This window comes from Perna viridis, chromosome 1, assembly GCF_037379345.1.
Source record: "Perna viridis isolate PV_CMFRI_1.1 ecotype Kerala chromosome 1, ASM3737934v1, whole genome shotgun sequence".
In the NCBI taxonomy this organism is placed as follows: domain Eukaryota; kingdom Metazoa; phylum Mollusca; class Bivalvia; order Mytilida; family Mytilidae; genus Perna; species Perna viridis.
The window spans coordinates 29,979,553-30,005,871 of NC_142445.1; the positions used below are offsets into that span (position 1 = coordinate 29,979,553).

General features: G+C 30.7%; 2 protein-coding genes across 5 annotated transcripts; both read left to right on the forward strand.

The window, feature by feature from the left end:
• Nucleotides 1-2,925: 2,925 nt before the first annotated feature.
• LOC148628279 (ficolin-3-like) lies at nucleotides 2,926-10,552 on the forward strand. Its single transcript, XM_088564714.1, has 4 exons — nucleotides 2,926-3,012; nucleotides 4,069-4,165; nucleotides 9,690-9,853; nucleotides 10,284-10,552. Exons 1-3 carry the CDS (start codon nucleotides 2,959-2,961, stop codon nucleotides 9,830-9,832), a joined length of 294 nt encoding a protein of 97 aa, XP_088420840.1. The 5' UTR covers nucleotides 2,926-2,958; the 3' UTR covers nucleotides 9,833-9,853; nucleotides 10,284-10,552.
• A 3,114-nt stretch (nucleotides 10,553-13,666) lies between these two features.
• On the forward strand, nucleotides 13,667-22,885 carry LOC148628280 (ficolin-1-like). 4 transcript variants are annotated; one of them, XM_088585456.1, is made up of 7 exons: nucleotides 13,702-13,837; nucleotides 15,607-15,678; nucleotides 16,905-17,061; nucleotides 19,347-19,406; nucleotides 19,612-19,739; nucleotides 20,275-20,368; nucleotides 22,313-22,821. In XM_088585456.1, the coding sequence occupies exons 3-7, from the start codon at nucleotides 16,995-16,997 to the stop codon at nucleotides 22,393-22,395; spliced, it is 432 nt and encodes a 143-aa protein (XP_088441582.1). In that variant the 5' UTR covers nucleotides 13,702-13,837; nucleotides 15,607-15,678; nucleotides 16,905-16,994; the 3' UTR covers nucleotides 22,396-22,821. The 4 variants fall into 4 exon arrangements, 2 of the variants coding, with proteins under 2 accessions (XP_088441573.1, XP_088441582.1); XR_015922550.1 differs by lacking the exons at nucleotides 15,607-15,678; nucleotides 16,905-17,061 and adding an exon at nucleotides 21,147-21,300 and having other exon boundaries at nucleotides 13,667-13,837; nucleotides 22,313-22,885; XR_015922549.1 differs by lacking the exons at nucleotides 15,607-15,678; nucleotides 16,905-17,061 and adding an exon at nucleotides 21,147-21,217 and having other exon boundaries at nucleotides 13,667-13,837; nucleotides 22,313-22,877.
• Nucleotides 22,886-26,319: the final 3,434 nt, after the last annotated feature.

The window sequence follows — 26,319 nt, forward strand, 5'->3', positions numbered from 1 at the left end:
GTTATTTGCAAAAAAAAACAATGTTGTAGTTCAGTGCAATGTCATTTTGCCATCTATAAAAATTATGTTTAAACATATTTATTATATTCAAACTTTAAGTGGCAGTACAGGAATTGCTCACTTCCCGGAGCACCTGATTTTTTCCTCGCATTTTTTGGTAAGATTCTTACTCGCTTCCTTGTATTTCTTCTTTTTTTGTCACTCTAACTGTTGTCCTTGTGCCAGTTGATATATTTGCTAACAGTTTATATCAATCGCAACTTCTCGGCCAATCTCTGGATCGTTGATTCCGAGCATTGCCGGGATTGGCCGAAGATGTACCGATTGAGTTGATATGTTCATGAACATGTTTTGCTCATGGATTCTAACGCTCTTTAAATATTAATAGTATATTATCAGGACATATGATGTCACCAATATTTAAAACAAGTCTATATCTCGATGAATCAAATATTTATGAAAAATAATCATGAAGGTTTTGTTGTCTTTCCCAATAATAAACAAAAATCGTAAAATTATAGTATAATAGTAAACATACCAAATAAGTCAATATACTTAGTTTCGAATCTTATTAGACATCGTTTGTTAAACTTTTTTTCCATATCTTGGTAAACAAAGTTTTGAAAGCCATTTAGCAATAAAACGATCGGTTTTTTTGCTGTGTCAGTATTGGTTTTATAACGTAATGTCTTGGGAATTTATCTTCAAGATTTTAAGATATACGGACTCAACAATTTGGTATTTACAAAGTTAAAATTGAAGTAATCAATACCTTTTTGATAACAAAATGAATTCTAGCAGACTATTCTTTTCCATGGTCTTGTCTAGGAATTGACAAAAGTACCAAGCCTGACCAGCTGTTGAAGCATACTTCTAACTCTTTAAATCGTGAGTTTATTATTAAACCGTTGATAAAAAAATATTTTAGATAACGATTATTATTACATATTTTATTGAAATAACGCCGATTTTGCATATGTATTAAACTATTGTTTTCTTTATGTTATCTGCACCAAAGGTAATAACATTTTAGGCGATCATATAACATGATACCATACCTCTCTCTTAGCTTCGATGACATCAATTCCGTCCGACTGTTCAAAGATTAGCGAGACATTGTTCAGTTTATCGGTGAAGTCACAGTCGACTATACGTAACGTTATCATTAGAAATTGCAGTTTTGTTATAAGTATCATTGCAGTAGCAGGTGATAGGACCTACCAATGGCCAATGAACAATTATCTTCCATGACAATGGGAGCGATGCTGCTGTTGGCATCGAAAAAAAAAACAAACAAAAAACAAAAAAAACAAAAACAAAAAAAAAAAAACAAAAAACAAAAAACAAAAAAAAACAAAAAAAAAAAAAAAACAAAACAAAAAAAAACAAATGCAACAGCCACAAAAGGAATCGACATAATAGACCACAAAATGTATTCACTTGTCGTTTACGACTTTTGTTCAACATAGGAAAATTGGTAAATATTACATTACTGGGATAAAATTGAGATAAAAAGTTTAAGGCATGATTTGTTTTATATAGCTCTTGTTATTTGTCCTTGACTGTTTTTCGTCCCTCGTGCTCGATATCAAGAAATCTGCCTTGAAACAAGGTCGGTATTAAACCGAGAGTCAATATAATTCACCTGTCGTCTGGTGTGAATTTAAATGATAAAATAAACTTGGCAATATTTTCCATGGATTTAATTTTTTTTTTAAATTGTGACAATATTTGATGAACATCTTTCTTTCAATTCCCACCAATTGCTTTTACTAACAACTATTTGGTTTTAGCATTGTTTTCGTATAATTTACCAAACAAAAAACAACAACAACAACAACAACAACAACATTATAACTTAACAAAAAGGTGTGTGTGTAATAGCAGTCACAGATTTATCCGAAATCAAATTATATATCATTAGACTGCTACTTAAGGTTCTATCTTTTTATATTCATTTTGGTTAATATGAATAGTAGTGGGATGTCATATTACTCTTATATTATTAACCAAATTATTCTTACATATTTTATTAAGAAAAATCCGTTTTGTAGGAATAACGATATACTGAAAGGCAATGGATATGAGACAAGTAGCTGAAGAAGTTTAGGCAACACTTGCGGGTAAGTGTTATAGCCCGGTTGCACAAAATATTTATCCTCTGGACAAAAGTAATCCTCTGAATAAGTCCACTGAAATCTATGCAAACTATTCACTGAATAAATGTAGTGGATAGATTTTTGAAATACTGGGCCTAGATAAAAATAAATCGCTCTCTTAATTTCTAAAGAACCTACATAATGTTGTGAATGTCAACTTTGTTAAAAAAAATGACATTTTTTTCACCTTATTTTTTGTAGTCCACGGACGTCTTTGTGTTTCTCTAATTAACTTTCAGTTTTTGTATGATAATTACTCAATTTACTTTGGGTTATATAACAATCAGCTGTGATTTAGAAAAAGATGCTTAAACTAATTGAATAACTTATTTTGTGGTTTGATATAAGTTTTATCACGCCTTTTCTCTTATTGTATATTTAGCAACATGGAGCCCTGAGGAATATGATCAAATTTATAATCTAATGCTGAAAGACTCAAGAGGTATGCAACTAAAGATTCAAATGAGAGCTGGTGTACTTTGTAGTTTGCTTTGGAAATTCATAGTTTTATTCCCGTGTTTACTTTTTAACTCAATATTGAAGCTTTCCCTTATATAATACGTGTAATATTAATTTTAATCAGAAGGTTTTAAATAAAAAAATATTATATATTTTGCTAAGTACTTATGCTGCAGGAAATGCTTGACTTTGACTTTGTGAGAAGTAAAAACCTTGTAGCTTGTTCGTGTGTGTTATGTGTGTGTGTGTGTACTGTTATTTTGCAGACTTGTGTATTGTGCATGACCGCAGTGAGGTTGAACCACGAACAACAGGCGTAAATGACATTTATATTAAAAGTATGACACCTTTCCATGTTGTGTATGTTATGAATGAAGAGGGAGGTAAGTGGACGGTATGAATATGTTTATATTGCAATATATCATAGTGTAGTTTTTATTCTTAAGTGTGAACGACAATTAAATTCGGCGGGTGTTTGTAGAAAAGTAGAGAACGCTTACCCCACCGGTGCACCTGGTCCATGCTCCAAGTTTTTAGCGGAGTCCGAGTTGCTCAGTTACTTTTGTTACTTTGTACGTATTATTTTAGTTACTTTATGTTCTTTGTTATATGTTTATCTGTTTTGGTTTATGTCTGTTTTCCATGTCTGATCTTTTTCCCTGGGTTACATTCTTTTGATTACCGCAAGAACCTTGGTTTCCTTGATTACTCTTTAAATACTTGTATGCTTGCATACATATTCCGTTAGTTTTAATATCAACAATAGCACACACTAACTGTGAGTTAGCCAACATTTATCAAACACCGCACCTATACATTTGTACATTTTGTTAAGAAAAAAGACGATAGCTGAAAGGGGTGAGATAGGATAAGTAAACGGTTGTCTTTTTTATTAAATAGTTTGGCGTACCTGATCTAGAAGGAAGCGGTTTGAATAGTCAAAGCTACGCGTTGTTTAATGTGTTTTGTCTTTAGGAAAAAAAGCTGTATACTTCTGTATATGTAGACAATTTATTTAGAAATTCATCACATCACTTCATTTTGTTCAAGATATTCATTTCATTATAAATATATCAAAGTGAGTAACCATTCTAAATGACCTCAAAGCTTTATAAATATGCAAACTATATTTTTAACGTGAAGCATGGCAAGTGTCTTTTAAGTAGAAAAAAAAACTGATCAACCTTGCGAAGCATTTGATGTTATTGTTTTTCTTTCTATATTTTTGGGATGTTTTAAAATGTGTGATTGAAATGTTGTTTGTGTGGTGCTCTTCTGAAATCCCTCTCCCCCGTTTGTACCTCAGGCTTCTTATTCAAGTTTACTGATTGTTTTTAATTTGCGATTTTGGATTGGAATGAGATTAACATTATCTCCTGATTTATTATATAACAATTAGTATGACCAAACTTTGCAATTTGATTGACCCATTCTGTTCAATCCATTTTAGGTAATTCAACGAAGACAAGACGGATCTGTTGATTTTAAAAGAACATGGCAGGAGTATAAAGACGGATTCGGAAACCTTGAAGGAGACTTTTGGTTAGGTATATAATTCACTTAATTATAATTTTTATTAGGATTATAAGATCGTATAATAATGCTCAATACCCTAAACAATTGTTACCACTATGAAGCCTTATATGCAGACAGAAGCAACAAAAGGCAATAATAAAACTTCCGAACTAATAATAACAAAGCGAGAGACATATTAAATAAAAAACTGAACAGATAAAACCAAATGAATTGCAATATAACCACTATGTTCATGACTTGGTACGGGCATTTGAAAGTGAAATTATGGGCCAAAAATTTATCATTTACAGAAATATTGCAAACTTTTGGAGACAATCAGTTCAAGACTATTATCTGAATATAATAGCATTAAAACCTATGATTTTTCAACACTGTATTCTTCTATTCCCCATACTCAGTTAAAGTCCCGACTTAAAAAACATCATACATCGTAGTTTTTCCAAAAAAAGATGGTACACCTAGATACAAATATATAGTTGGTGGTAGAGATTCCTCATACTTTGTAAGAAATAATTCCCAATCATCTTCCAAATATACAGAGGAAGATGTTTACAAATGCAACAGCCACAAAAGGAATCGACATAATAGACCACAAAATGTATCCACTTGTCGTTTACGACTTTTGTTCAACATAGGAAAATTGGTAAATATTACATTACTGGGATACAATTGAGATAAAAAGTTTAAGGCATGATTTGTTTTATATAGCTCTTGTTATTTGTCCTTGACTGTTTTTCGTCCCTCGTGCTCGATATCAAGAAATCTGCCTTGAAACAAGGTCGGTATTAAACCGAGAGTCAATATAATTCACCTGTCGTCTGGTGTGAATTTAAATGATAAAATAAACTTGGCAATATTTTCCATGGATTTAATTTTTTTTTTAAATTGTGACAATATTTGATGAACATCTTTCTTTGTAATAACAAAGGCCTTCACAATTAAACTGTTTTCTTTCAATATGTTAACGGTTGAAACTTTTTAATACATGCATACACGTTAAAGTATAGAGAATACAAATGTAGGTGGGGAAAAACGCAAACAGTACCATACAAACAGAATTCGATCGCTTCTTGGTACAAATAGGTTTTTTTTTTCTTTCCCACCAATTGCTTTTACTAACAACTATTTGGTTTTAGCATTGTTTTCGTATAATTTACCAAACAAAAAACAACAACAACAACAACAACAACATTATAACTTAACAAAAAAGTGTGTGTGTAATAGCAGTCACAGATTTATCCGAAATCAAATTATATATCATTAGACTGCTACTTAAGGTTCTATCTTTTTATATTCATTTTGGTTAATATGAATAGTAGTGGGATGTCATATTACTCTTATATTATTAACCAAATTATTCTTACATATTTTATTAAAAAAAAATCCGTTTTGTAGGAATAACGATATACTGAAAGGCAATGGATATGAGGAGACAAGTAGCTGAAGAAGTTTAGGCAACACTTGCGGGTAAGTGTTATAGCCCGGTTGCACAAAATATTTATCCTCTGGACAAAAGTAATCCTCTGAATAAGTCCACTGAAATCTATGCAAACTATTCACTGAATAAATGTAGTGGATAGATTTTTGAAATACTGGGCCTAGATAAAAATAAATCGCTCTCTTAATTTCTAAAGAACCTACATAATGTTGTGAATGTCAACTTTGTTAAAAAAAATGACATTTTTTTCACCTTATTTTTTGTAGTCCACGGACGTCTTTGTGTTTCTCTAATTAACTTTCAGTTTTTGTATGATAATTACTCAATTTACTTTGGGTTATATAACAATCAGCTGTGATTTAGAAAAAGATGCTAAAATTAATTGAATAACTTATTTTGTGGTTTGATATAAGTTTTATCACGCCTTTTCTCTTATTGTATATTTAGCAACATGGAGCCCTGAGGAATATGATCAAATTTATAATCTAATGCTGAAAGACTCAAGAGGTATGCAACTAAAGATTCAAATGAGAGCTGGTGTACTTTGTAGTTTGCTTTGGAAATTCATAGTTTTATTCCCGTGTTTACTTTTTAACTCAATATTGAAGCTTTCCCTTATATAATACGTGTAATATTAATTTTAATCAGAAGGTTTTAAATAAAAAATATTATATATTTTGCTAAGTACTTATGCTGCAGGAAATGCTTGACTTTGACTTTGTGAGAAGTAAAAACCTTGTAGCTTGTTCGTGTGTGTTATGTGTGTGTGTGTGTGTGTGTGTGTGTGTGTGTGTGTACTGTTATTTTGCAGACTTGTGTATTGTGCATGACCGCAGTGAGGTTGAACCACGAACAACAGGCGTAAATGACATTTATATTAAAAGTATGACACCTTTCCATGTTGTGTATGTTATGAATGAAGAGGGAGGTAAGTGGACGGTATGAATATGTTTATATTGCAATATATCATAGTGTAGTTTTTATTCTTTTGTGTGAACGACAATTAAATTCGGCGGGTGTTTGTAGAAAAGTAGAGAACGCTTACCCCACCGGTGCACCTGGTCCATGCTCCAAGTTTTTAGCGGAGTCCGAGTTGCTCAGTTACTTTTGTTACTTTGTACGTATTATTTTAGTTACTTTATGTTCTTTGTTATATGTTTATCTGTTTTGGTTTATGTCTGTTTTCCATGTCTGATCTTTTTCCCTGGGTTACATTCTTTTGATTACCGCAAGAACCTTGTTTTCCTTGATTACTCTTTAAATACTTGTATGCTTGCATACATATTCCGTTAGTTTTAATATCAACAATAGCACACACTAACTGTGAGTTAGCCAACATTTATCAAACACCGCACCTATACATTTGTACATTTTGTTAAGAAAAAAGACGATAGCTGAAAGGGGTGAGATAGGATAAGTAAACGGTTGTCTTTTTTATTAAATAGTTTGGCGTACCTGATCTAGAAGGAAGCGGTTTGAATAGTCAAAGCTACGCGTTGTTTAATGTGTTTTGTCTTTAGGAAAAAAAGCTGTATACTTCTGTATATGTAGACAATTTATTTAGAAATTCATCACATCACTTCATTTTGTTCAAGATATTCATTTCATTATAAATATATCAAAGTGAGTAACCATTCCAAATGACCTCAAAGCTTTATAAATATGCAGACTATATTTTTAACGTGAAGCATGGCAAGTGTCTTTTAAGTAGAAAAAAAAACTGATCAACCTTGCGAAGCATTTGATGTTATCGTTTTTCTTTGTATATTTTTGGGATGTTTTAAAATGTGTGATTGAAATGTTGTTCGTGTGGTGCTCTTCTGAAATCCCTCTCCCCCGTTTGTACCTCAGGCTTCTTATTCAAGTTTACTGATTGTTTTTAATTTGCGATTTTGGATTGGAATGAGATTAACATTATCTCCTGATTTATTATATAACAATTAGTATGACCAAACTTTGCAATTTGATTGACCCATTCTGTTCAATCCATTTTAGGTAATTCAACGAAGACAAAACGGATCTGTTGATTTTAAAAGAACATGGCAGGAGTATAAAGACGGATTCGGAAACATTGAAGGAGACTTTTGGTTAGGTATATAATTCACTTAATTATAATTTTTATTAGGATTATAAGATCGTATAATAATGCTCAATACCCTAAACAATTGTTACCACTATGAAGCCTTATATGCAGACAGAAGCAACAAAAGGCAATAATAAAACTTCCGAACTAATAATAACAAAGCGAGAGACATATTAAATAAAAAACTGAACAGACAAAACCAAATGAATTGCAATATAACCACTATGTTCATGACTTGGTACGGGCATTTGAAAGTGAAATTATGGGCCAAAAATTTATCATTTACAGAAATATTGCAAACTTTTGGAGACAATCAGTTCAAGACTATTATCTGAATATAATAGCATTAAAACCTATGATTTTTCAACACTGTATTCTTCTATTCCCCATACTCAGTTAAAGTCCCGACTTAAAAAACATCATACATCGTAGTTTTTGCAAAAAAAGATGGTACACCTAGATACAAATATATAGTTCGTGGTAGAGATTCCTCATACTTTGTAAGAAATAATTCCCAATCATCTTCCAAATATACAGAGGAAGATGTTTACAAAATGCTGGAATGTTTAATCGACAACATATGTCCAGTGTGGTGGACGTGTTTTTCAACAAACGGTCGGCATTCCAATGGGAACAAATTGTGCTCCTTTACTTGCTGACCTATTCCGCCACTCTTACGAGGCTGACTTTATAGCCGATCTGATCAGAAAGAAAGAATATCGTTTGGCTAGATCTTTCAATCTCAGTTTCCGCTATATAGATGACGTTTTATTTTTAAACAATCCTAATTTCGGGAATTTTATACATCACATCTACCCAAAAGAACTTGAGATAAAGGATACTACAGACACTGTGAAGTCAGCCTCATATCTTGACCTACACTTAGAAATCGATGGTAAAGGAAAACTATTGACCAAACTTTACGACAAACGTGATGACTTTTCATTCAGAATTGTCAACTTTACTTTCATCTGTGGCAAGATCCCTTCGGCACCTGCGTATGTAGTGTTCATATCACAACTCATATGTTATGCCAGAGCTTGCCGAAACTACGCAGACTTTTTGTATCGCGCTAGAACTCTAACAAATAGGCTTCTGGAATATGGTTATGTTACTAGAAGATTGAAGTCATCTCTACAGACGTTTTAGGTCTCAGTATCGTATTAATTTTCCCATAGACTTCTATAGTGAAGTGCATATTTTTAGGATTTTTTAAAAAATATGTAAATTGATTCAATAAAACTTTCACTTATGTAGCATTTCTAAGGATATGTGAAAAAATAATTTCCCGCAAAGAAAATAGGGTTAGTCCACGAAGATCGGACAGAAAAGTAGTCTCGAACTATAAATAGCCATTGTCCCTACTTTCACTTTCGTTTTGCACTCACCAAACCAACCTTTTCAGTGGAACATTTTTATGATATTATGTTAGATTTTCTTTTAAAAAAGTTCTTCATCTTACAGTGTGATGTTTGCTCTATTTTATAAGTCATTGTTCATATCTTTTGGCAAAATATTAGTTTGTAGAGAGGCAAAAAGAAAATGCACTATATTTTTATAGCATCCATGTTTTGACGTACACCTGCTCAGGGATATGCAATACGATACTGGTACCTTTATGGTCGTCATCATGAACTCGTGGATCGTTGAGGTGCATCCATCTGCACCATGATTTATTCAACGGGTCATAGTTTTCCTTTCCTCATTTGTCTACACCGGACTTGACTTATTATGAGCAACTCGGCGGGTGTTTCTAGAAAAGCAGAGGATGCCTACCCTACCCTTGCACCTGGTCCATGCTCCCAGATTTAGAGTGGAGTCCGAGTTGCTCATTAGCTTTTGTTACTTTGTATGTATGATTTTATTTACTTTATGTTTTTTGTTGTGTGTGTCTGTTTTCCATGTCTGGTCTTTGTCCCTGGATTACATTCTTTTGATTACCGCTATAAGCTTGGTTCCCTTACTAATTACTATTCCAAGTTACCTTAATTAATATTAGAGGGATGTATTACAGGAAACGACAAACTTCACAGACTAACAACAAGTGGTAGATATGAATTACATGTTAACATCAAAAGCTGGGAAGGTCAATTATGGTATGCCGGTATAAGTTGTTCAGCGTGGGAGATGAAGATTCAGCGTATAAACTTACTATAGGACAATACAGTGGAAACGCAGGTAAAAATTTAAAAAGAATAAATTATTCAATGTTCACACTACTTACTGGAAAGCACAACTCTTGTCTGAAGAGAAACATTTTGTCATCTGGAACAAAATGAGGTCGAAGATTACAAATATATAGTAAAGCAGGTAAGGTCTTAAAAAGTCTTTTTTTTTTTTTTTTTTATAATAATGCGATAATATGTATCTCCTGTTAATCAACCAGTAGCAATAAAGAGGCATTGCATAAATATTATGATATAAATTACACTAAGTTAATATAGGACAAAATAGTTTGTTTTAGGGGTCTTATAAATTGAAATAACTACATGCACTTTTTTTTAATGGTATTTGACAAATGTAGATACATGTATTTGTTTTTTTTAAATTGCTTATTGAATTATGGTTTATTTTCATAATTTCATAATTAACATATTATATTATTTAGATGACTCAATGGAAATCCACCGCGATATGAAATTCTCAACGAAAGACAGGGATGACGACTTAAGCAGTTCGAAATGTACCTCCGCTCATGGCGATGGTGGTTGGTGGTACAATTAAATGAAATTTACTCTACCAACAGTGGTGAAAAAGGTATTGAATGGACAAAAGCCAAAGGATCATATTCCTTGAAGTACTCTAGAATGATGATTCGAAGATACTGATACATGTATCAGTACGCGTATTTCTAATTGCTTTTCTGAATAAATAAACGCTACATATTTTTCCTTTATGTCATTGTCATCTGTACATAATTCACCTTCGTACTTTACATGTTCTTTTCAGTAGCCATGTTGGAAATTATAATTATAAGTATATTGTTTTTTGTTAATATTTTGCACAGAAAAATATTTCAGTGACTACAGATAAAACATCCACGAAGAAATATTAGTTTATGAGAAAAATATAACAAAAAAGAGGGATTTATCTTATATCATCTATATATCTTCCAGTTCTGAACTGTTTTGACTACCATTTTTTCCTATTTTCCCCGGTGGTAGAAATGTGCTGCTGCCTGCTGATATTGCAATATACCGGTAAAAGTAAATTGTAATGGAAGCGATATGATATGGGCGCTATAAAACCCAATTCAACCAATTCTATCATAAATGCTTCAAGCAAGTCATTATAAATGTCCAACTTTCCTGTTGTCGTCATATTGCTGGTTGTAATATGGATTTGCCTTTTTAACTCTACATGTTGACTATTGGCTGCATGTTTTGTCTGTCATTTCGAATATTTTGTTGTAAACCTTTGTTACAAGTTTCGTCTACATATCACCAAATTTTTCTTGGAGCATATTTTAATGCTCAGATATAAAGCGACTTAGACTAAGAAAAATCTTTGAAAATACATGTACATAAATACATAAATCCACGACACAACCATGATAAGTAAGTTGTCAACCTTCTATACGAACATTCATACGCAAAAGATCTAAAAATCTACTGATATTGATGTTATAAAATAAACAGTTTATCCAGAAAAAACGTATGGAAAGCCCGTGTGTCTAACAAAATCCCATCAGGAGAGTATTATTTCTTCTCTACTGTTACTAAATAAACCAGGACATTAAAGTACATAATTGATCATCCAAAGTAAAATATGGCCGAACTTTGTATTTATTACAACTGGATCCGAAATTAAGAGGATGTCCTAAAACAAAGGCTATTTTAAAATAGAAGTATAAAATGTCAATATAAATCGTTAATGATGGTGTCATTTTTTTAAAGAGCAGAATGATAGGTCTGTGTGATATTTGGGATAATAATTAAAATAATTTCAAAACATTTCACGTGATTTATCATAATTTAATCGATAAAAGAAACTGCATTTCCGAATAATCAAAGGTTTGAAATGCTATTCCATGAGTGTTTAAAAATGCATTGAAAAATAAAATCATACACACGTACGGAATCCACAACAAATTGAAAAAGGTAATATAAGAATGAATTCAAAGTAGGAAGTAATGATTAATAAGGACCTAGTGATTAAACCAAGGAAGTTGAGGTTGAAGTAAGTCAAAGAATGTTTCGTAAAGATGTTAAACCAAAGTGTCAATTAAAGTGTGAAAATATGTTCGGTATTGGTTTCTTTCATTGGATAGAAATATGGTTAAATCTTAAAAAAAGAAGCCCATAGAAAAATAAGATAAAACAATTTCAATAAAATTTTTTGCATAATAATTAAGAAGATATGTCTGACATGTTTTTTTTTTCAATTGTAGGAAATCAAAATAATTATTGAAGAGTAATCAAGGGAACCAAGGTTATAGCGAAAATCAAAAGAGAGCCACCCAGGAACAAAGACCAAACCTGGAAAACAGACATGCACAACAAAGAACAAAAGTAACAAAAATCATACATACAAAGTAACAAAAGCAAATGAGCAACTCGGACTCCACTTTAACTCTGAGAGCAAGGACCAAATGTACCGGTACGGTAAGCGTCCTCTGCTTTTCTAGACACACCCTCCGAGTTGCTCATAAAAGGTCAAGTTAGAGGAAGACGAAAAAGTAATGGAAAACTATGACACGACGAATAAATTCAAAATTTATGTCAGAATTAAGGAATTTTAATTCGATATCTGCATAAAAAGGACATTTTATTTAGAATAAATGCACAAGGAGAGAAAAAAATGGAATTCGATCTTTTCATTTATTTGAATAAATGGACAATTTAGAAATTACGAGTTCAGCTCGATCAGTTTGCGTTTCTAAATTGGTAGAGATAATAGCTGAAATTAAAGTTAAATATTTTAAAAAAGAAACAATTATATTGATGGTAATTTACAAACCATAACGGGAAATTTCTATAGACTATTTATAGACTTTCATGTTAATACAGTATTACATATACTGGTTAGTTTAGATGTTCTTGTTTTTTTTTCCCAACTACAGATATATGTGTATATTTACCTTAAATGTCGTGTATTGTAAAACGTTGTTTGTTATACAGGTATATAGCCCTTACCGTGCTGAAATAATGCAGCTCTTCATTTATATTGAGTGTAAACACGTGATTTTTAAATCCATAATGTTAGGCATACATAGTGAACATGCATTTAAACTTTATATGTATATGTTAAAAAAATAAGTCTTATTATGTGTGTTATTTCTGTGAATTATGGTTGTCATTTTTACAAGAAACCCCTTATTAGTTTTCTCTGGACAACATGGGGAGATTGTAATAGGATGAAATGTAATAAAATGTAAATACTCTTTATAAAAATAATAATAATAATAATAAATAAAAATAAAGAAAATAATAAATAAGAAAATAGTTGTTGCCATACCCCTATTACAAATTACGAGAAGGAGTTCAGAAATTAAAATTTAAACTTAGATTTCAAAACTATGTGTTAATATTTTTAATGGTCCTTCTAGATCTGGATACCTTTTATAGACGCTTTAGAAATGCATTCTTAGTAAATGAATCCAGCCCCTGTGTCTTATTTCCATTGTAACATAAATTAATCACTGAATAGTTCTAGACATACATTACTGATTTGTAAGCTTTTAACAAAGTTTAAATGTTTTCTTTGATCATCGACCTTCATCGGTCGTTGCGTGTGCTTGTATTTCCCATTTTTGCAGACTTGTTATCTCTTTGGGAAAACAATTTCGTGCTGCATCGCTAGAAATTATCTAAAACAAACTCATTCTTCATCTTCACGCCCACAACACGTACGTGACTTCATTTTTTACGTAATACGAGTCCGTTTTAAGTTATCATTTGTAACCTCCGTAAGGCGTCTCGAGATCACTTACAATGTCTCCTTTAAATGTTTTTTCTCAATTGATATCATTGATAAGCTGTTTCTTAGCTAGAAATCTTTATATAAATTAATTATTTAGAATGAACACGTGAAGCTAAAACCGTAAAGTCCATTTGCAATTCAATATGACAACTGTTTATTACATTGTAGTTTTAATAACATTGATTGTTACTGTGAAATCTTCTTCCGTCCAAACTTTAGGAGAAGGAGATTTGGTACAAGGTAGGGTATAATTAGTAGTATTTCGCATGTTTATTATGTAAGTAGCAAATTTGGTTAAATTATAGGGAATATTATATATATAAGTAGAGAAAAATGTTCTTTTTTTTTTCGGTTTCATTTTTCAGAGTTTGTATTTTGCAGTTTATTGTTTACTAGTTATATTTCTGCATAATTATAAGGTAGAAAACTTTTTTTTCTTTTTGAAGATGATTTAAATGTATAACATACAACACAATTCTGATTATACTGTGTAGAAAGTGCAAAAAGGATAAATAAAAGATCCACAAATTTGAAGCCAAATATGTTCTTTTCTCCAATGAATATTGTAAATGGACACAAAATATAAAGACCTAAAAACTAATATCCCTATTCATAGAACAAGTCGCAAAATTTGGCATCTTAAAAAATAACCCACTAAATGGTTGATTTTCAGACAAACACATTCAAAACGTCAACATTACTATACATATATATGGTTGCACTAAAATCAAACTGGTTCCGATGAAAAAAAGACTCGAACATTGACGAAAACCAAAAGGAAAAAAATATATAAAATTAAAATTATAAAGAATATTTAAATCAAATCAATTTCAAAAACTACCCCATGGATAAGGATTATGTCAAGCGGGGATACAACAAAGAAATAATTTCAAATGTAAATATACATAACATTGAACACCAACACATGGTTACTTATTAATACACATCTAATTTGTAATGTGTTGTGATTTTGCGTAAGATAAAATTAAAACAAAAATCAAAACAAAAGAAATAAACACAAAACCGTATGTTAGCATTGCCCGATAAAAGTTTCATTGGTTTTGATTATGGCTTTGTCTTTGTTTTGTGCTTAGGTTTTTTGATTATTTCTTGTATGTGTGTTTGTTTTTATCATTTATGAATTATTTACTTGTTTTATTCTTAATTACTTGTTTAATTCACAATTGTTAATATTTTTAATATTTTTATACCTTGTAAATAGAAATATTGTTATTCTTTTTTTATTCATAGTCGGAGACATATCAGTGAATGGTTAAAGAAGTTAATAAACGAATATGCGTATCATTTACAACATTTATTGTGATGTACCTGTTTTTGTGATGATTCTTATTTGTGAAATTAGATTTTGTATAATATATTATTCATAGCGGACAAATTGAATCAATCAGAAAACAGATCGATTGACGCTTTCATGAAGGACCTTCATGGTATGTTGTTATTGCTTTTTCAAGAATATTTATCTTGTCTCAATAGACCTAAACATAACTTTTTTCTAAAGAGCTTTTAAAACGTAGTTTTGGTCATCGATGACATGTATGCCAAACAAAATATACGAATTTTATTTTATTATAAGTTTTATCATCTCAAAGAAACTAAAAAAAGTTTTGACACAGCGTACAACTTGATTCAGCATATCATATTCCCAACAAATGAGATCAGTGGTCAACAAATTTCAGATTAACTACTAACGTCCTGTTCATACCATTGGAATAATGTTTAAACAAAGTTTAAATAAGCATAACTTTCATGCCCAATGTGATGAAGAAACAGCCATTTCAAGACATTTAGTAAGTGTTTGACAGTAGTTGTTGATGGTTAACTTTTCTATTGACCAGAACCAATAGAATAATCCCAAATCAGTTATGTGTCATAAAGTTATATTTGGTTACTATACCTGTACAGCGAATGTTTCATCAATTTATTTAATAAAACTATTGCATTTCCGCATTTTTTCCATTGAACATCAATTTGTAAAATATTAATTTCAGATTCGTGTTTAGGGGTTAACTCTGAAACACAGCCAGATCAATTATTGAAATATTCAACACAAATCTTTAATCGTAAGTTTGCACATACATTAAATTTAAGTTTATTACGCTTTTCACTTATTTCTTTCTTTGTTGTTGACATCGTTAAATTTAAAAGATTTAGGTCTTTATAGTATATTGGTTTATTATTTTGAACCGTGTTTGTTTTCCTTCTTACTCTTGAAATTCTTAAACTTTTAAAAATTATTTAGGACTAAAGTTGTCACTTCAAAAAGTTTAAACCCATTTATCATTATGTTGTAGACATCTCAACAATGATAACATATCTGTACCCAATGTAGTATTTTTTCGCTTAAAAATCAATATTGACCTCATATGAGAAACTCGGCGATTGTTCTTTGAAAGAAAATACAAGACGACTGCTACCCTACTGATGTTCTTTGCATTAAAGTATTGTCAAGATACTACATGTTTTTTACACTAAGATTTGAAAAAGTGAATAAATAGATAAGTAATAAATACATATAAACAAACGCCACTTAATATTTTCTGACGGTCCACATATATTTTTCTACTAATTCAAATAAAGTAACCATTCAGATTTGATTGAAACTTAACTCTTCAGTCAAACAAATCTTTGAGCAGTCTTTAAATACCGGGATAGGGTATGTATTCTAAGCACTAACATAATCCTTAGATCTAGCACTTTTCTTGCTATCGAAAATTTTGTTTTCTTAAGTTGGCATTTTATCCACTTTGTTTAAGTTTATTGTTAAAGTTTTAAAAGAAACAAAGTGGTTTATTGAATTTAATTTATTAAAACTAATTTTGTGGTGACAAAAACATATTGATTGAGCTGAAGGTTTTACATGCTTTTCTCTAGAACTACATGCAGACTACGCAAATTACTAAAAAAAACTTAATATTTATATACCTGGCCTCATACTAATACAAGGTCTTTATCTTAATATATTTTAATTTTGTCAATATCTTTGTTTTAAACTCAGACTGTCTATATAGAGTCAAAATATTACATGCCAAATAAAGCATGGTATTTGCTGAACCGAAATAAAAACAAAAAACAAAAGACAAAAAACAAAAAAACAAAAAAACAATACGCTTATCACAATCGATTAATTGGGCAAAAAATGGAACACAATCCTTACTTTACTAACCAATCAAAATAACATTTATGTTTTTTTATAGTTTTCATGACACAAATAAAATGCCTAATGTCATCATTAAACAGTCGTGTTACGATCTTCACTTGAGTTTTAATTGACTACAATTTTTTTTAGAAATAAAAACCTATAGAGAAGCATTGGACGTTAAGAGAAAAATCGCCAAAGAAGTGCAGGCAGTCTTTGACAGTAAAAATCATAAGAAATATGACATCTTTTTCCCTGATTATTACCCTTTCTGCACATGAATGCAGTTGTTTCTTTGACCATCAAAGTATGTTTAATGTGTGAGAGGGTTCGAGTTTTTATGCATTTTTGTAGATTTTTTTCCTGATTTTATGGACAAATTGCACTCTTCTTCAGCCAAGTCTTGATTTATTTCTTTCTCTCTACTTGATATATCTAGCACGTAAGAAATCTTAAGCTTATTATCTGGAGAGATAAGTTGGTTCAAAACACTGAAATATTTCAAGAAGAATATTTATGCCCTCTGTATTTTCAACCTTGTTAAAACAAAGATGTTACATCACAAACCAACTTGATATTTTTATATCTTAGATTTCAGATACCAATTTAGTATTCAAAATGTTATAAAAATGTCAAAAATAATTGAGTATTCAAATACTACGCATTAATTAGGTTTATGGTTTATATAACGCACATAGTTACGTATATGCTATGTAGTTTTTGAAATGATATTTCATAACTCGTACATGAATGAAATATAATTAGGGTGCACTATACAGTTACATTAAGGCGCACTGTTTCGCACACCAAGTTAACCCGGTTAAATTTTGTGAAACTTAACATTAAAAGTCTTAATTTGGTGGATATATTGTTTAAATGTAGATAAGCATTTATACATAGGCAGATGTAATATATGTTATGGTAAACAGGTGAAATTTAAATGAAAAATGGTATCCGGAACGTTTCAGTCCCCTGCCGTATTAGGTTCTCTCCTCAGCATCAGATGGCTGATTTTCAATATACCTTATTTCGCACGAACTTTTGGGACTGAAATTGTGAGAGAATGAATCGAAAAGGGTCTTATTATTTTTACCTTTTTTCCACCAACTCCATGCATGCTTTTATCCTATTGTAGTATCTAAGTGCCTAATATTTTATAAAACATAGTATTTGGATGCTAGTTTTGGAAAGGCACCCTTGATTTGTACTAAAACTCAATAATATGTTTTTCAGTATGTTACCATGGCTACTGGGTTTTATAAGAATAGTCACTAAATTACTTATAAATGACTTGAACCTCCATACACCAAGGATTTAAAAAATATGTACTTTGTTTATGACAAAACACTAGAAATTTCTGTGTGGACTGCCTCAAAACAGCTTTATTTCAAAAAAATGAGACCAAATTTTCAGAAATAACCTAACTGTATTGTACTACCTTATGTCATATTATGATAAGCCACACCTTATACACATTTTGCCAGATTTTTAGACGGAGAAGTTCCTAAATGACTTATATTTCAATACAGTAGGGACTTGCCATATTCTAGTATTGTTGTATCGTCGTATTTCAAAAAATTCATATTCTCAAAAGTTTTTATTGTTTTTGTTTTTTGTTTTTTGTTTCCTACAAAACAATCTACTATATATAACAAAATACAAATAATTCTAAATGCATACATTGAATGTAAAACTACGGTCATCATAACAGATACATGTAATCATTTTTTTCGCTACATATTTTGGCACTACTTACAATATTATAGTTGAATGATTGCAGAGTATACACATGTATAAACAGAACTTTAAAAAAAAATGTAGTATATCTTGATAGTAAGTAAAATTAGCTACAGATACGTTAGTTTGTATTGTTTCTTGCTGTTTGCTTTCGTTTATTTTCACTTCTAATTTAAATAGCACGCCAGATAAGCATCATGCAAAATGTTGGAAAGCCTACATGGTTTTATTATTGATATTTTGCCTAGAAAACAGAAATTGATACGTGGATTTTCTTAACACCTTTGTTCTGATGGGATAAAAATATTTGAAATGTAATGTAGAATTCAACATTAAGGGAGATAACTCTGTAAATGACACTAAAGTACAATAGGACCTAACTGTTGAATTTCCGATGTGGATTATCTGCTCTGAGCAGGCAGATTGTAATGAATAGTTACATATTCATAATATTGACCTATAAAGCAATTTGACAAAAAAAAAATAACAAAATATGTGCTTTTTGTGGTGTATAATATATCACAGAATTTTTATGATTCTCACAAAGACGAATACTGAAGTGTTCTTTATTCTAAAAAAAAAGAATTATTCTTTCAATCTGTGACAACTGTATGTTCTACTTTTTTTTGTAAAACAGATTATTTCTACATTGTTATACATATAATGATAGTTAGTTTATTTCAACAAAGTATTGTGATATTTCTAAAATTGTAAACCCTACTGTTTTGTTCGTAAAAAAGACAGAATAAGACGGATAACTGATTTGATTATTGACAATAAGTTTATTTGCTGGGTTTTGTTCATTTTATAAAAGCATCATGGGAAATGTGTTTTACTTTATTCTATTGATTTTAGCATCATGGGATTCCGCAGAATATGAACAGATGTACAATGTGATGCTAAGAGACTCCAAAGGTATGTCTTCTTTTACATTTCCTTTTAACATATTCTTTCTTTAAATTGTAAATCATTTATCGTCAATAAAAGTAACTTGTTGTTCTTAAAGTTTCTATAGAATTTTATTTCATGATGTTAATTATGTACCAAATGTGGTGTACGCAATAAGATTCATTTTTACTTACATTATTACTGATCAGTAAATTTCTTTCTAACTTTAAAGAAGTTTGTCAGGTTCGTGACTGTAGTGAAATTTGGCCAAGGACTACAGGTCAACATACAATATATGCAAGAGGGTCGACTCCATTTTTAGTCAGATGTAATATGGATGTAGATGGAGGTAACTGGACGGTAAGGCTTGTTAAAAAATAATTTCTGAAAGGATGATATTTTTTACTTTTTCCAACAAGCAGTCTCTAAATTCATGCAATTTTGTCTAGAAAGATAAGATATTGTAAAAACCTTGGCGTCTGTTTCTTTAAACGCGTTTTTATAAGGATAATTTGTTGTTTTAACATAGATAGCAATTATATCATTTTTTCCAAATCTAGATATATCTATTTCTAGGTTTTGATTGCTTCTTGTTTACATTTTTTTTTTATCATTTCCTGTATTTTAAACTAATGCTGCTAATGAAAAGTGACTTCTTGAATCATGTGACAGCATACCGAAATATTAATATAACTATTTTTTTTCTAATTCGAAATAAATGTCCTATGTTATTTTTAACCAAGAAAACAAAAATAACGAAAAATAGTATTTCAATAAAAACATATAATTAAACGTTAACGTTAACGTTTGTCAATTCGTGTCCTATTATGAGTACGTCGGTGTTATTTCAATGCGTTTAAAAATAACAACATTGCGGTTGTATGTTTATTTCAAGGTTATTCAACAAAGGAATGACGGATCAGTTGCTTTTAACAGGACGTGGCAAGAGTATAAAGATGGTTTTGGAAATTTAGACGAATTTTGGCTAGGTAATAATTGGTTATTCACAAATCCATTTTTTAATGTGTATGTTATTATTGTTTCACTATTTCACTTGCACTATTTTTAAAAAAGCTACCATACTGGTGATTCTCATACTGCATATGTTATATCATATCACTTTTCACACTTGTCCAAAAATCGGTTACCTCATTGACTAATCAATAAATCAGAAAGCCTAAGTCAGGAGAAAAGTCATCATTCCGTATCAAAAAATGGTTTTACTTATTTTACCCTTCAGAGATTTCTTAATACTTTTTAACTTTCTTTGGTTATTATAAACCCTGTTTGCAACACTTACGTTTACATAAAAAGAGTAATCAAGGAAACCAAGATTCTAGCGGAAATCAAAAGAATGTTATCCAGGGACAAAACCAGACATGGCAAGCAGACAAACACAACAAAGAACAAAAGTAACTAAAACAATACATGCAAAGTGACAAAAACGAAAAAATAAATCACGATGCTGTTAGTCACACTTTTCGTGTACGAATTTATTGCCTCACGATAGTGTGTATTAACGCTGTATGGTGTGTGTTGTAGCTTTAAATAATGTGTTTGATAACATAACATTTCAAACGTACTGACATGTGTAAAAGCAACTTTCACTTGTACATGGGAATGTGGCAATAATATCCAACGTTTTTTTTTCTGTAATTTAAACTTGTATGGCTAAACCGTATAGCAGTGCATGGCGATATAATCGATTTTTTTATCACGTTTGTATGCGTTTTCTTATCAAAGTATTTACATTTTGGGAATGAAAAGATTCATAGACTTACTTCAAGTGGACTATATGAACTTCGAATCGATCGTAGGAGTTGGGAAGGAGAAGCTTGGTATGCTATATATAAAATGTTTCACATTGACGATGAAGATTTGCAGTATCAATTAACAATAGGGCAATATAGTGGCACAGCAGGCAAAGGCTACGCTATATATTATAGATGATTAACAAAAGAGAAATCATGGCTTGAACATTTCGAAATATGTCAGTATCTATGATAATACATAAGAACAATAAAATGCAAATAAATGTTTAACTTGAAAAAAATAACGCACTTAAAAGAGAGAGAGAAAAAAAACACTGTTTTTATCAATCTATTACCTTGCAGAAGTTTCTCATATTTTTTTCTATTTGTTTGTATTTTGACACTGTTATAAAGTCTGTATATTGATCCATTTCAATTTAACTCACCATAACATACGACATACTATAGTATTATTGCTTAAGGTTTCCCATGTTTGCTCAGTAATGGTCCATTATGATTTGCCGAGGACCAAAACCAAACCAATTTGACCGAACCTCACGCAATTTCACCTTTATTGACCAACAATTCCAACACAACATATTGGCCTAAGTCTATATATATTTTAACCACGCCAATAAGACGTATTAGACTGCTAAATCCCGTCTAGGGATACTTTTGTATTTTGTATTGTATTACCAGTTTTGATCATAGTTTACAAATATTCAAACGTTAATCAAAAGTAAATACATACATTTCGTAGTAATTTTTATAACCTTGCATTCTGTCTCGTCTTCCGCCAAAAAAAAAGAATGATTCAATTCACCATAACAGTTAAAATAAATGATTTTAACACTTTCAATTAACCAATTTCGGTTTTTTTTTAATTTGTTATAGTTAACTATATAAATATACATTATTTCATTTCATTTCATTTTCTTTATACCATCAGATCCTTGAGCTGTTAAACAAGAAATAACCTGAATGATAAAATAGGGAAACCGGATTATACGCGTATGATACAAATGTTATTATATTTGCATTTGCACTAGCGTGATATGGTATCATGTTGCATTCTGATCGTTTGTTGTTGTCGTCGTGTATATTACTTATATGCGATGTATCAAACTAGAAAAATCGACTCGTTTTCACATTCTAAAAAAAATCGATAACTTTGTATTGCAGGAGATTCGTTTTCTTACCACAATGGAATGCAATTTACAACTATGGATAGAGATAATGATAGACATACAAAAACTGTGCAGTAATGACAAGTGGTGGAGGCGGTTGGTGGTTTAATAATTGTGACGATGTCAACCTGAACGGCGTACACACAAAAGGCAGTGGTGACAACGGTATAGAATGGCAAAAGGCGAAAGGAGGATATTCCATGCGGTTTTCGAGAATGATGATTCGGCGGTATTAACTGTTACAAAAATGATTTTCATTGAACATTTTGGATCCATCTTTTAAAAACAAAGCAACAACAGACCTGCATCTAATAAAATGTCATTATAACTTTTTCGTAATGGTTGTTTTCCATATTCTAAAGGTGTATGATCTATTAAGGCTTTAATTAGCTTTAATTGTGTTCTTGAATTGTAGCGATTATTTCCTATTTATTAATGTTTAATGCGATAAAGAAACATGTACAATAAACGGACACTTGAACGATTATATATCTCTTCAGAGATTTTTATACCTCATGCTGGATGGAGGCAAAAGTTCATTTCAAAAGACCCTGTTTATATACAAGAAGGGCTAATTTCAAAATACTTTTTTTTCAAAATCGTAATAAAACCCTTATCTTTACTAAATGCAAATTTATAATATCCAGATAGTAGGAAAACAACATCGGGTAACGTGAGCTAAAAAACATTACATGAAAAAAATATATAAATTTTGAATAAGGTCGTCTAAACACAAAAGAAAAATAATCTCCGTAACCGGTCATACACGCTGGGGTAAATGTATTATAAATAGTGAAATTATAATAATCATAAAACATTTTCGCAGCTGTGTAATCATAATTGTCCTAGAATTAAAGCATGATAGTTGTCTATGGTACCATAATTGATCCATCCAAAATCGTCGTAGAATTTGTTTTCTCAGAAATATTTAGGGGGTTAAGATATAGTTATATTTGGTTTACTTGAACCAAAATTTCCGGTATTTTGTTCATAAATTGGCTCACTAGGTAATGCCTTAGCTATTTTAAACTGTCACGAAACGAATACCGCTACATGTTTGGATAATTTGGGGAATCACGAGACAATAGGTGTTTAACCATGAATTAAAACGATACAAAATGCTGTGTGTGAAGTTAATATACGACAAACAACTTTACAATAACAAATATTTGAAGACAAAAACACAAACAAAAATGTGTCAGATTTGAACATTTTTTCTTATGGGGTCGAGGACACTACAAATCAAATATTTTATCATATAAAGTGCATACAATCTACAATATTCATATATCATACTGTTTTTTAAGCAATAAAACATTTTCATCATATAAATCTTTCAAACCATTCAGCTCTCTTTGCCTTTTAATTTTTTTGTTTATTACATAATGCAAAATTCCACACAATGTAGTGGTTGAAACGGTGCGTCTTTTGGAATTTCCGACTTAAAGTGTTCAAATTAGAGCAAAAATGTTTCAAACGGGTCAGTCGAAATAAGCATGCTCTAACTATCTAATATGGCAACCGACAAACTTGTACTAATAGCCGACACTGCAAACAATATTATAAATAAATACGCGCTACACGTACAGCTTTACCGCAAATCTCTTAAAGATTTATCCTAATATAATATAAAATGCACTACTTTTCTAACGCCACGAGTACGACATTCTTACAGGAAGGGCTATGCATCGTCTGCTGTCGTGCTGACGAAAAAACTCCTTTTACGAATTATGTAGGGGAATGCAGATGTTGTTAATAATGTCTTGTAAACAAGTTATTATTATATGATTAAACTCGTTTTTTTTTTCAAAATTTATCGATGTGTAAAATTGGACCATTTACTTACAAAACAAATTAATTCCAAAAGACAATGTTTCATCCTTTTAATTCCAATTCCAAACTGTCTGAAATATATTTATCATTTTTTGTCTTCTTGTAAACTCTCCTTCAATGAAATTGACACGCGAAATTGACACTACAAATGGCGGCATTTAACCGACAACGCAAAATGGTTGTCAATTTCAATATTCAAAGTCAATAAGGGACTACTGATAACTATTCTTTCACAATAGTTGTTTTGAATATCCATACGGAAAATGAATTGAATAAAGCAGATAACTACCGTTTCACGCCTTCAATCGATTCGTCAAGAGAAGTGGCAAAATCAAACACCTTACCTTTAAAGAATTTCAAAACTCCTTGATAATAAAGCACAACATATGTAAACAAATAATGCTGTAATATGTCAACTACCCCATGTCATGTCGCTTCATCAACTGACGCATGTGCTAAATTTTAAGCCGTATCATAAAAATCATGAAAAATGGCCATACTAAAAAATAGTCCGTATTTTATAAATACTTTTAGGTATTATTTTGAAAAAAATCCAGATATGGAGCATCGTTTTCTTTTATAAGTCCCAAATTATCACAGGATAAGCAAAACCATTTTTTTTAATGTAAAATGAGTTATTAACAACAAGGGCATAGTTAACTGATATACTTAATAACTTATTCTTAAATCATTCTAAAACCCTCTGCAATTACATTACTAGTTACTACTCCAAATCAAGACCACTGTCATAGTTGTTTGAATGAGTAACCTTTGAATGAGTAACCTTTCATAGGCAGAATTAGAACTAAATATATTATATTTCACAAATATTTTACCATTACTATTTATTTAAATTTTATTGGGAATAAAATAGATTAATTACCTAAGTTTTCTTAGATTGTAATCCATTTAAATCAAAACTATTCATTGAACCATTATCTTTTAAATTCACCTTCTGCTTTAATATACATTACCCCTCCTCTATTTAATTGTCTCTTCTTTATAATAAATAAAATGTTTGAATAGTATTAAAAACTAGTACACCGCGTGTTTACCTGCTAATCGGTTTTCAAAATGAGTTATTTCTTTCCTCTGTGCAAGGAAAATCGGAAGAAAACCAACGGTAATCAGAAAGAACATAACTCGGGGTGACAACAAGAAAAAGAAAGAGAAAACAAACAGAACAAAGAAATAACCAAATAAATAAAAGACGAAAACAGAAGCAAAATTAAAGCACCAACCCGGACTCGATTAACCACTTCACTTTGAGTATGGGCCAAGTTCGCTAGAAGGCCGAGCGAGTTTATGCTTTTTTCAAATATATCCGTAAGGCTCCTCATAAGATGTCATGTTCAAGATTGAAAAGAGGAAAGCTATGACACAGTAAACAAATTGGTGCTTATGGAGCCGATGGGTACACCATAACTGTACATGAGTTAATGGAGGACCATATGGTGGGGGTGTAAAAGCTTCAAGTATATTTCAATTTATTTTTTTTTTAATTTTTATGAAATAACCCATGCACTAGTTTAACACTGACAAAAATGTGCAGATCAGGTTATTTCAATAACTAAAAAACGAATGATGTAGAATTTTTGATTATTTTAAATCCAAGTTAAAATTTACATAAAAGAATCGATTGAAAGCGTTGATAGAATTATATTATTTAAAGAACGTGATGGTAAACAAATAATGAAAAATGATTGAATACATATTAAAGCTTATACAAGACATAGCAGAATTTGAATGTTTAACATGACGGAGACAAAATGTCAGACATAACCTGAATAAAATGCTCGGCATCTTAAGCTTGACATCAAGCTGTGACTCGTATATAAAAACATAGTCTCAGGATTGTTTTTTTCTATAGGTATGCAAACGTAGCAATACATGATATTTATAACCATTTGGTAGAATGAAAGTTTCATTCACATGATTGAAATGTGATAGAAAATAAATACATATACGACATTATTTTTTTTCCACATTTTTGAAACAATCATAAATTATTCAATCAGTTCTAGATGAAGGTTTGATTCCTATTTTAACTATCTTTTAAGAAGGTAATTACTATTTTAAAGATGAATACATTTCACTAAATCTTTTTTTTCAATACTAAAAAATGCTACAATGTCCGGTGTCATATTAATTACATATTAATATTTGAAT